The sequence below is a fragment of the Hemiscyllium ocellatum genome, chromosome 16 (genome assembly GCF_020745735.1).
Source record: "Hemiscyllium ocellatum isolate sHemOce1 chromosome 16, sHemOce1.pat.X.cur, whole genome shotgun sequence".
NCBI lineage: Eukaryota > Metazoa > Chordata > Chondrichthyes > Orectolobiformes > Hemiscylliidae > Hemiscyllium > Hemiscyllium ocellatum.
The window spans coordinates 4,019,584-4,031,996 of record NC_083416.1 but is presented as its reverse complement, the minus strand read 5'-3'; the positions used below and the strand labels follow the sequence as shown (position 1 = coordinate 4,031,996).

General features: G+C 44.8%; 1 protein-coding gene across 2 annotated transcripts in view; it reads left to right on the top strand.

The window, feature by feature from the left end:
- The first annotated feature begins 668 nt into the window (after positions 1-668).
- The window catches only part of LOC132823128 (GDNF family receptor alpha-4-like), a 34,990-nt gene continuing 23,245 nt past the window's right edge, over positions 669-12,413 (top strand). For both annotated transcript variants that reach the window (XM_060836673.1, XM_060836672.1), the window contains exon 1: positions 669-1,018. In XM_060836673.1, coding sequence (XP_060692656.1) covers positions 697-1,018 — 322 coding nt within the window. In that variant the 5' untranslated portion in view covers positions 669-696. The remainder of the gene's footprint in view (positions 1,019-12,413) is intronic.

The window sequence follows — 12,413 nt, the reverse complement described above, 5'->3', positions numbered from 1 at the left end:
ATTAGTGTGTGGATATCAGTGAGTGTGCCTCTGTGAGTGTGTGTGTGTGTATCAGTGAGTGTGCCTGTGTGTGTGAGTGTGTATCAGTGAGTGTGCCTCTGTGTGTGTGTGAGTGTGTGTGTGTGTATCAGTGAGTGTGCCTGTGTGTGTGAGTGTGTATCAGTGAGTGTGCCTGTGTGTGTGTGAGTGTGTGTGTGTGTATCAGTGAGTGTGCCTGTGTGTGTGAGTGTGTATCAGTGAGTGTGCCTCTGTGTGTGTGTGTGTGTGTGTGTATCAGTGAGTGTGCCTGTGTGTGTGTGAGTGTGTGTGTGTGTATCAGTGAGTGTGCCTGTGTGTGTGTGTGTGTGAGTGTGTGTGTACAGTCCGTGCTGGGTTCCTGTGGGTCGCTACTGCCTGTGGCACGTGTCTGGGCGTGAATCTGTAAAAACTCAGCAGGAATCAGACTCACAAAGGCAGAGAGAGGGAGAGGGAGAGAGAGGGAGAGGGAGAGAGAGGGAGAGGGAGAGAGAGGGAGAGGGAGAGGGAGAGAGAGGGAGAGGGAGAGAGAGGGAGAGGGAGAGAGAGGGAGAGAGAGGGAGAGGGAGGGAGAGGGAGAGAGGGGAAGAGCGGGGGACGCTGTGGCTATTACTCCCGACCACCGAGGGACAGGGGGAGAGGCGGAGGAGAAGATGAGAAGCACACGCCGAGAGCCGCGGGATGTCCCGCTGCAATGTGCAGCTTGGAAATGACAAGTTGGGGGAATCCTGGGCAGACCGGAGCATCAGTGCAGAGGGCTCTGTAACCAAACAGCCCCCGGGAGGCTGGGACAGCTCTCTCTGTCTCTGTCTCTGCTCCTTGCCCAGTGGACAGGGGGTTTGGGTGACAGGGCTGTGTGTGTGTGTATTGGATAGAGCTGGAGGCTGGATACAGGCTGTATTCCTGGAGCGCAGAGCGGACCCAGAGACTGGAAGCGAAGTGAGAGAGCCAGCTACCTGCACGATGCTACTCCCCACCGTCTCCCTCCTCCTGAGGCTTCTCGGTAAGTCCCATTTCAACTGATTTTTAAAAACCCCTTCCTTCTCAGTTCCTTCTCCCGGAATACCAATCGTTTACCGATTCTATATTTAGAGTTATTTAAAAGATAGTCAGTCGATCTAAAATTCTGCCCAAGTTCCTTCACAATCTGCTATCTCTTTTGAAATTAGGATTTTAAAAAAATCTTTTCTCTGAGTCAGTTGCTGATGTTATTAGAAACAAAAAGAAAACACATCAGATAAGGTAAGGAAGTATTGAAACGTCCCTTTGAGCCTATCACAGATTTTTAATCAGCAGCACCAGTGGTCATCTGAAAACTCTATGTACAAAGGCGCTGCAAATTCATTCGGATTTCAGAACGATTCTCATCTTATCAGCTTTATAATTGAGTTTTTGAGAAATTAACAAAAAGAATTGGAGTAAAAAATATGCTGTATTTATTAAAACATTGCTGTCTACACAATATTCTGTATACCATCCCATCTGTCCAACAGTACCATCCCAATACTGTCTATCCCATGGCCATCTGCCTAATACTGTGTACACTATCTCCCCAATACTGTCTATCCCATGGCCATCTGTCTAATACTGTGTACACGATCTCCCCAATGCTGTCTATACCATGGCCATCTGTCTAATGCTGTGTACACTATCTCCCCAATACTGTCTATCCCATGGCCATCTGCCTAATGCTGTGTACACTATCTCCCCAATACTGTCTATCCCATGGCCATCTGCCTAATGCTGTGTACACTATCTCCCCAATACTGTCTATCCCATGGCCATCTGCCTAATGCTGTGTACACTATCTCCCCAATACTGTCTATCCCATGACCATCTGCCTAATGCTGTGTACACTATCTTCCCAATACTGTCTATACCATGGCCATCTGTCTAATACTGTGTACACTATCTCCCCAATACTGTCTATCCCATGACCATCTGCCTAATACTGTGTACACTATCTCCCCAATACTGTCTATACCATGGCCATCTGCCTAATGCTGTGTACACTATCTCCCCAATACTGTCTATCCCATGGCCATCTGTCTCATGCTGTGTACACTATCTCCCCAATACTGTCTATCCCATGACCATCTGTCTAATGCTGTGTAACTATCTCCCCAATACTGTCTATCCCATGGCCATCTGGCTAATGCTGTGTACACTATCTTCCCAATACTATCTATACCATGACCATCTGTCTAATGCTCTGTACACTATCTCCCCAATACTGTCTAAACCATGGCCCATCTGCCTAACACTGTGTACACTATCTCCCCAATACTGTCTATACCATGGACCATCTGTCCAACACTGTGTACACTATCTCCCCAATACTGTCTATACCATGGCCATCTGTGTAATGCTGTGTACACTATCTCCCCAATACTGTCTAAACCATGGCCCATCTGTCCAACACTGTGTACACTATCTCCCCAATACTGTCTATACCATGGCCCATCTGTCCAACACTGTGTACACTATCTCCCCAATACTGTCTATACCATGGCCATCTGTGTAATGTGTGTACACTATCTCCCCAATACTGTCTTCCCAATACTATCTGTACAATCCCATCTCTTTAATCACCACCTTCTCAGTACTATGTATACCATTACGAACTGTTCATTTGAAAAGCTCAGCAGGTCTGGCAGCGTCTGTGGAGAGAAGTCAGAGTTAACATTTCAGGTTGAATGACCCTTCTTCAAACGCTGTTCTTTTGGTTTTTTACCATCTGTTCAATGCTGTCTGTCCCAATACCATCTTCCTGGTGCTGCCTGTACTGTCACTATCTTTGTCACGCTGTGGGTAACCCCACCAGGCCACTGCCGCACAGCTGAATCTGTTGCACGGTACCACTAGAGGTGTTGGGATGCAGAAAAGAACAAAGTTTCATAACTTACAGGGCAATAAAAACAATGATTGGATGAATATACCTGATTGGCTGTTTGAATAATCCAGCAGTGTTGTAACCGTGTTTAATATGCAATATGCAGGGATTCAGCTTCACCCATAGTCAGTTGTAAGGAAGTGTGCCTGTGCAGCTTTGTTCACAGATTCCCATCAGGCAGAAAGTTTCACTGGGGTGACCTCCATACTTCTCATGGCCAATGTGCAAAAACCAATGCAATAGAAAAATAACATACAAAAAAATGGTTCCTTCATATATCTTTAGATTTCATTAGAAATGCTGGACAAGGTTTGTAAATGAAGTGACACTGCTGTAACAAAATTACAATGTTAAAAATCCCACAACACCAGGGTACAGTTCAACAGGGTTATTTGGAAGCACTAGTTTTTGGAGCGTTGCTCCTTCACCTGACAAAACAGCAGCGCTCTGAAAGCAAGTGTTTCCAAATAAATCTGTTGGACTATAACCCGGTGTCATGGGATTTTTTAGCTTTGTCCACCCCCAGTCGAACACCGGCTCCTCCACATCAGAACAAAATTGTAGCATTCTATAACAAGATGCATTAATCCCCATTCCCTCCCCCCCGTCCATGTTCACCAATCCTTTTACATCTCTTGCTGCTCGATGGCACAGTATTCTTTATAAAGTTGTGCCATTTCTGTTTGTCGCAGCGAAACAAGACTTTATGCAATGACTTTTTATGAAAAATCTGATTGCAGATGGGCAGCCATTTTTCTGTGTCCTGATATGTGGCAACAATTCTGCCTCAGAAAGGTTTTTTTAAGGTATATGACATGAAATATTGGTGCAAGGTTTGTCGTTGGACTGTGCAGTGGTGACAAATCACAGATGTTTAGTACACTGGTGCTCTAATTCATCTGAACCATTCCATTATATTCTAGACTGCAGTAATTCGCTCCCAAATCTCCATTATTCTGTAAAGAACCCAACTTTTTGCTTATTCATTTGTGGGATGTAGGTGTCGCTGACTGGGCCCAGCATTTATTGTTTGTCCCTAGTTGCCCCTTGAGAAGGTGAGGGTGAGCTGCCTTCTTGAACCGCTGCAGTCCCACCCACTGTGGGTAGATGCACAATGCCCTGAGGAAGGGAATTCCAGGATTCTGAGCCAGCGACAGTGAAGGAACGGTGATATATTTCCGAGTTAGGATAGGGAGTGGCTTGGAGGGGAACTTGAAGGTGGTGGTGTCCCCATGCATCTACTGCCCTGGTCCTTCTAGATGGAAATGGTCATGGATTTGGGAGGTGCTGTCTGAGGATCTTTGGTGAATTTCTGCAGTGCTTCTTGTGGTTGGTACACACTGCTGCTGCTGAGCATCGGTGGTGAAGGGAGTGGATGTTTGTGGATGTGGTGCCAATCAAGCGAGCTGCTTTGTCCTGGATGGTGTCAAGCTTCTTGAGTGTTGTTGGGATTGCACCCATCCAGGCAAGTGGGGAGTATTCCAATGCCAACAGGAAGTGGTTAGGTTGACTCTTATTGGTGATGGGCATTTCCTGGCATTTGTGCGGGACAAATGTTACTTGCCAATTGTTAGCCCAAGCCTGGATATTGTCTAAATCTTGTGGTATTTGAATATGGACTGTTTCAATACTTGAGGAGTTGTGAATGGGGCTGAACATTGTGCAACCTTCCGTCAACATCCTCACTTCCGACCTTATGATGGAGGAAGGTCATTGATGAAGAGCTGAAGATGGTTGGGACTACGAAACTATCCTGAGGAACTCCTGCAAAGATGTCCTGGGGGCTGAGATGGCTGACCTCCAACAACCACAACCATCTTCCTTTGGTATGACTCCAACCAGAGTGTTTTTCTTTGATTCCCATTGGTTGTGAATCTTGGATGGCATCTTGATGCCACATGTGGTTGAATGCTGTCTTGATGTCAACAGCAGTAGCTCTCTCCTCCAGAGTTCACCTTGTTTGGCCATACTTAGATGACTGCTTTAATGAGATATGGAGCTCAGTGGCCCTGGAAGAGCACAATCTGGGAATAGATGAGTATCTTCTTGCTGTCTAATTGTCACTTAATATTGTCCTTCTTTGCTAGAGGGATGGCATTTAAAAAACAGGGAGGTTATGCTGCAGCTGTATAAGGTGCTGGTGAGGCCACACCTGGAGTACTGTGTGCAGTTTTGATCTCCTTACTTGAGAAAGGATGTACTGGCACTGGAGGGGGTGCAGAGGAAGTTCACTAGGTTGATTCCGGAGTTGAGGGCATTGGCTTAAGAGGAGAGATGAGTAGACTGGGTTTATGTTCATTGGAATTCAGAAGAGTGAAAGGAGCTCTTATAGAAAGATATAAAATGATGAAGGGAATAAATAAGATAGAAGCAGGGAGGTTGTTTCCACTGGCGGGTGGAACTAGAACTAGGGGGCAGAGCCTTAAAATAAAAGGGGGGCAGGTTTCGGATTGAGTTGAGGAGGAACCTCTTTATCCAAAGGGTTGTGAATCTGTGAATTCCCCGCCCAGTGAAGCAGGTGAGGGTACCTCACTGAATGGCTTTAAGGCAAAGATAGATTTTTGAACAGTAAAGGAATTAAGGGTGACGGTGAGCAGGCCGGGAAGTGGAGCTGAGTCCATGAAAAGGTCAGCCATGATCTTATTGAACGGGGGAGCAGGCTCGATGGGCCGGATGGCCTGCTCACAGAGTCATAGAGATGTACAACATGGAAATAGGCTCTTCGGTCCAACTTGTCCATGCCGACCATATCCCAACCCAATCTAGTCCCATTTGCCAGCGCTTGGCCCATATCCCTCTAAACTCTTCCTATTTATCTACCAATCCAGATGCCATACTCCTGCTCCTAATCCTTTTGTTCTTACGCTCCTGTTACACTCAATGATCCCTTTGCGGATGATTGAGAGTAGATTCCGAGCGTGGTAATTGGCTGCATTGGATTTGTCCTGCTTTTGTCAACAAGGCACACCTGGGAAATTCTCCACATTGTTGGGACACGGCTAGTGCTGTAGTTGTACTGGACTGACCTGGCTCGCATTGCCTGCTGTAGTGTTCGCTGGTACAGCCGGGCAGAGCAGGAGCAGTGACAGTTCCTTCTGTTTATACCTGAATATGGTAGTGGAGGAGCTACACGCAGTGTATATCATTAATTTGCATATTTGAGGAGCATGATATGGTTTCCAGCAGGCACCTTTCCGATCATGGGGTGGGGGGCATGGATAGGGGCAGTAATCAAGGTCTTTTCCCCAGGGAAGGGGAGTCCAAAACTAGGGGGCATAGGTTTAAGGTGAGAGAGGAAAGATTTCAAAGGGACCTAAGGGGCAACTTTTTCACACAAAGGGTGTTGCATGTATGGAATGTGCTGCCAGAGGAAATGGTGGGGTTTGGTACAAATTATATCATTTAAAAGGCATCTGGATGGGTAAATGAATAGGAAGGGTTTAGAGGGATATGGGCCAGGTGCTGACAAATGGGATAGATTAATTTCGGACATCAGGTCAGCATGGATGAGTTGGACTGACCGATCTGTTTCCGTGCTGTACATCTCTATGACTCTATGACTCTAAGTCAATGCTGCAAATTTCAGACACTGTCACTGAGCAACATTCTGGGTGGTCCACTGCCAATGTTATGCTAATGCGGAGCAGACATAGTGAATACTGTTTCTCAGACTGCAGAGTGGTTAACAGCGGTGTTCCCGGGGGGTCGGTGCTGGAATCACATTTCTTCATATATCTAAATGTCTCGGCATACAGGATAGAACTTTCAAAATTTGCCTATCGTACCAAACATGAAGGAATTGGAAACAGTGCAGATGATAACAGCTGACTGCAACAGGGCATGAATAGATTGGCAGAATGGGCAGGCAAGTAGCATATTGTTTATAATAAGAGTTATAGTAGAAGCTGATAATAATGAGAAATGTGGGGTAATATTTTATGGTAGAATAAATAGGGCGATACTTAATAGCACAGTTCAAATTTAGTGTGCAAGGTTAGACAGACCTTGGGATTCATAACGATACAGTTTTGTAAATGGCAGGACATTTCAAATTTGATCAGAGATATCGTGTTTTATGCATAGATATATCGAGTGAGAAAGCAGGGAAATTCTGATGAGCCTTTATAAGGCTCTGGTTAGGCCCCACGGATTGTGTACAGTTCTGCTCACCACGCATCAAGAAAATTGTGTGAGGGTCCCAGAGAAGGTACAAAGGAGATTCCCTGGGATGGTTTCAGGAATGAGTAAAAGGTTCCGTGTGGAGGAGGCGAGGTCATTCTGTCCCGAGTGAACGAAGTTGAATGGAGATCTGTTGAGTTGTACAACATTGAGACCCAGATATCGATGGGAGGCAAAGGAAAGTTGCTCCTAATATTATATCAAGGACAATATCTCTCACCTTACATTCGGAGTTCTTATCTTCTGTCTAATCTCTTTGGCCTAATGCTGTAATGACATTCATGGACCAAAGGCATTTAGTGCATGTGCCTTCCTTGCTCAGGAGTATCGGAGTTGGGGATGTCATGTTGAGGTTGTACAGGACATTAGTGAGGCCTGTTCTGGAATACTGTGTCCGGTTCTGGTCTCCTTGTTATAGAAAGGATATGATTAAGCTGGAGAGAGTTCAGAAGAGTTTTACCGGGATGTTGCCGGGTTTGGAAGGTTTGACTTATAAAGAAAGGCTGTTTAGGCTGGGAGTTTTTCACTGCAGCACAGGAGGTTGGAATGCGACCTTATAGAGGTTTATAAAATCATAAGGGGTATTGATAGGCTTAATGGTAGGTGTCTTTTCCATAGGGTGGGGGATTTCAAGACTAGGGGAATATTTTTAAGGTGAGAGGAGAAAGTTTTCTAAAAGACATGCGGAGTCAATTTTTTACACTGAGGGTGGTTCGAGAGTGGAATTATCTTTCAGAGGAAGTGGTAGATGTCGGCAAAATTACAATGTTTAAAAGGCACTAAATAAAGGGTTAGAGGGAAATGGGCCAGGAGCAGGCAGGTGTGACTGGTTTAGCTTGGGGTTATGGTCAGCATGGACTGGTTGGACCGAAGGGTCTGGTTCTGTGCTGAATGGCTCCATGGCCGTTGGATGAAGGGTTTATGATTTAGGGCATACGGGAATGAGATAGGTGAGGAAGAACTTCTTTACTGTCGTGGTAACGAACTGTGAGAGTGAGGAATGTGAGGAGGATTAATGGTGTCAAAAGGAAATTGAGTACACACTTGAGAGAAATAGACTTACCAAGTTATTGGTGTATGGTGGGGGAGTGGAAATGAGAGGATTTTAATTCAGACTTGTTGGATGAATGCCCCCGTCTGTACCATAATGACTCTATATAATGCCCAGTACGGAATCTAATCAATCTAATCCATAACATGCAGCATTAAATATATTCTTAAACATATAATTTGTACTCTGGTGGAAAACTGTGTGATCTTCTGGGACAAGTGATAAATCGGTATTAAAACCCCAGGCCAGTTTGGAAAACAATCTTGGAAATTAATCTCTCAACCTCTCAGGTAACTGAGGTGAGTCCAGGAGAGCAGATTAGCTCAGATTAACGTCATACAAAGCCATCTCTGCCACAGAAAGGAGTAAACCCTGCTCTTACTCTAAATACTGTCATTATAAACATACAACCATATAGACAAAGAACTGGAATACACCATTGGGCCCCTCAGACCTGCTTCACTGTTCAGTAAGGTCCTGGTCAATCTGGCAGCAGTCTCGAATCTACGTTCTTGCCTGCTGCTGGTAAACTTCCAGCCTCTTGCTTAACAAGAATCTATCTACTGCTGCCTTATAAAAATACTGAACACCTCTTCTTCCCCCACCTTCTCGGGAACAGAGTTCCAAAGATTCACAACCCTCTGAAAGAAACGGTTTTGCCTCATCTCTGTTGTTGGAGTGAAAGTGCAGATTGGGGACAATGGGAACATAACACCAGGGATAAGTTGCTTCCAGGAGATGAAATTAGAAGGGTAGGGGGTGGATCTTTCTTTATTTATTCATTCACAGGATGTGGGCATCACTGGTTGGTTTTTTGCCCATCCCTAATTGCCCCAGAGGACGTGGTTGTGAGCTACCATCTTGAACAGCACCAGCCCTTGGGTTTTTCAGAAGGTGCCCACCTTCCATGCTGTTAGGAAGGGAGCTTTAACGCCGTGACAGTGCAAGAGTGGAAATACAATTCCACAACAGGATGGTGTGGGCCTGACAAGGGAACTTGCAGGTCGTGATGTTCCCATGTACCTTCTCCGTTTAGGTGGTAGAGGTTGTGGGTTTGGAAAGTCCTATTGAAGTGCTTCAGTGAGTTTCTACATCCATGGAAGACATTACCATCACTGTATGTCAGTGGTGAAAGAATGTGCAAGTTGTTAGCTGGTGGTTTATCCTGGATGGTGTCAAGCTTCTTGAGTGATTTTGGAGCTGCACCCATCCGGGGAAGTAGAAATGCCTGACCTGTGCCTCGTAGCTCATGATGTGGAGGTGCCGGTGTTAGACTGGGGTGGACAAAGTTAAAAATCACACAACACCAGGTTATAGTCCAACAGGTTCATTTGGAAGCACTAGCTTTCGGAGCGCTGCTCCTTCATCAGGTGATTGTGGAGCAGGATAATAATACACAGAATTTATAGCAAAAGATTACAGTGTCATGCAACTGAAATGAAAAATTGAACAAACCTAGATGCTTTTAAGTCTTTTATCTTTTAGAATGGGTTGCAGGTTTTGGTTCATTAAAATGTAAATCCCAGAACTTCTTTTAAGTCACTTTCTCGAGATAACTTAAGGTTTTATACAAAAAAAAGTGACATCTCAATTGAGACAATGAGTTTGGCACCTCAGCATTAAAGGTGTGAGGTTAGCGTGTGATGGACAGACGATGGGGAGTTGGTTTCTCATCTCTGTCCTGTACGTTAAACCATGCAATGTGTATTGCAGGTTCTGTACACAAGCATCTCTGGAAATGTGAGGAATGGCATGGTGATGGCATGGGAAGAGTGGGTAATATGATGGAATTAGTTAAGTGTGGCAAAATAGCAATTATTTAGGGACTTAAAAATTATTCTTTGTGCAGAAAGTGAAATCTCACAAGGTTTGAATGAAAATATTTTAGAAACGTTAATTGGTGAACTAAAAGAACATATTGTTATGATCTGAGCTGATGCCATTAGTGGATAAGTCAGATCCCAGACTGAAATAAAAGCAAAATACTGCAGCTGCTGGAAATCTGAAATACAAACAGAAAATGCAGGAGAAACTCAGCAGGTCTAGTAGCATCTGTAGAGAGAAAAACAGAGTTAGTATTTTGACACTTTAAAGTCATAGAGTTGTACAGCACGGAAACAGACCTTTCGGTCCAACTCGTCCATACCAACCAGATATCCTAAATTAATCTAGTCCCCTTTGCCAGCACTTGGCCCATATCCCTCTAAACCCTTCCAGACGCCTTTTAAATGTGGTTATTGTACCAGCCTCCACCACCTCCTCTGGCAGCTCATTGCATACACACACCACCCTTTGTGTGAAAAAGTTGCCCCTTAGGTCCCTTTTAAAGCTCTCTCCTCTCACCTTAAACCTATGCCCTCTAGTTTTGGACTCCCTCACCTGGGGAAAAAGACCTTGTCTATTTACCTTATCCATGACCCTCATGATTTCTATGGAACTGGGCAGTGAGTCTCTTAATAAAAGCAAATTACTGCGGATGCTGGAATCTGAAACCAAAAGAGAAAATGCTGGAAAATCTCAGCAGGTCTGACAGCATCTGTAAGGAGAGAAAAGAGCTGACGTTTCGAGTCTAACTGACTCTTTGTCGAAGCTTAAAAAAAGGGAGAAATGGGGAGGTTTTTATACTAGGCTGAGAGAAGGTGAGTCATGGCTCCAGAAGCAAAGGTAGCAATAAAGAGTTGATAATGACAGTGCGTAGAGAGATTATAGGGAGATTAGGAGATATGAATGACCAACGCTGAAGCCAGTGCTATGTGACAAAATATGTGGGGGATGGGGGGGGAGGGTCGAATCAGAGGCAAAATGTAAAACGGGGAGAAGGGTAGCAAAGAGGGAGGAGGAGAGGAAAAAGGTGATGAGAGAGTGGGGAGTGAGAGAAAGAGAGTGAGTCTCTTCCTTAAATGTTTAGTCAACAGAGTTTAGACATTGTGTGCTTCCAATACCCCCCTTCAAGGTTTTACCCAAACACCTCTAAGAAAGGGGTTGGAAAGTACGGCACTGGAAAAGCACAGAAGGTCAGGCAGCATCTGAGGAGCAGGAGAGTCGACATTTCAGGCATAAGCCCTTCATCAAGAATGTGAAGGGGAATGGGGCTGAGAAATAAATAGGAGGCGGGGGGTGGGGTGAGGAGCCGGTAGTTGGGAAGATGATGCCCACCTGCATCTGCCTACACCTTCCCAGTTACCTTCCCTATTTATTTCTCAGCCACACTTTTCGACTCTGGTCTCCAGCATCTGCAGTCCTCACTTTCTGTCGGTCCCACTAAGAATGGAAGAAGTTTACAGACGGAGGCCATTCACTCTAGCCCATCACCTTGTGCCAATCTCCTGCTTTTACTCCATATCCTTGCATATTACTTTGATCCAAATAATCACCCAGTGCTCTCTGCTCTGAAACTTTCAACTAAAAATCTTACACTACGGTCAGCTGTTTCCTAACCTTTCTGAATGAACTGCTTTCTCTGGGATAAACTCCTTCATGCATCCAAACTCAACCAGCGCTACAGAACTGAAACCAAACACTCTCTGAGTTATGGGTTTTTCCTCCAAAGTGAAAGAAAACCCTGATTCTTCTAATGGAAAGCAAATAAACGCTCTTCACAGTTTAATCTGTCTGCTTGTAAAATTCTCCCAAAGAAACAAATTTCCATTCTCACTCCAGGGGCTGACTCCCACAGTGAGTTAAAAAATAAACACGTGGCTCCAGCAATACGATGAAGTGAATCATTAAACTCCCTCAGGAGGCTCTTCAGAGGGTCGGTGTGCACTCGATGGGCCGAATGGCCTGCTTCCCCACTGTAGGGATTCAATGATTCTGGCTCAGAGGTCCATTTACCGTTGCAACAAATACTACGTTTCCTGGCTCGTTATCAAATGTGCGGGGGAGAAAGAGAAGCTGAGAAAAGTTGATTTGTTTTCCCCAGTGCCTGTTATCTTTTAGTTTGGTTTGAGGCTGTGCCTTCTAAATTCTCACCATCTTGAAAATCCCATCAAATGGGGATTATGAGGAGCAATTTAACCTTACATTTTAACGGCAGGCCGCAAGGTTACATTTTTAGCTCCTGTAAATGTCTCTATAAATATCAATCTTTTGTCTCCGTATACATGGTTTCGACATTTGGCCGATGACATGAAATGGAAAATACTCGATCATCTGTGCACCGAGTACCACCCTTGATTTTTATTTCCATCGACATTGAGATGTATAACAGAAGGCTGATCTGATGTCACCCAAAGTCGAAAGTACAATGTGATAATTGATCATTCAGCCTTGTCT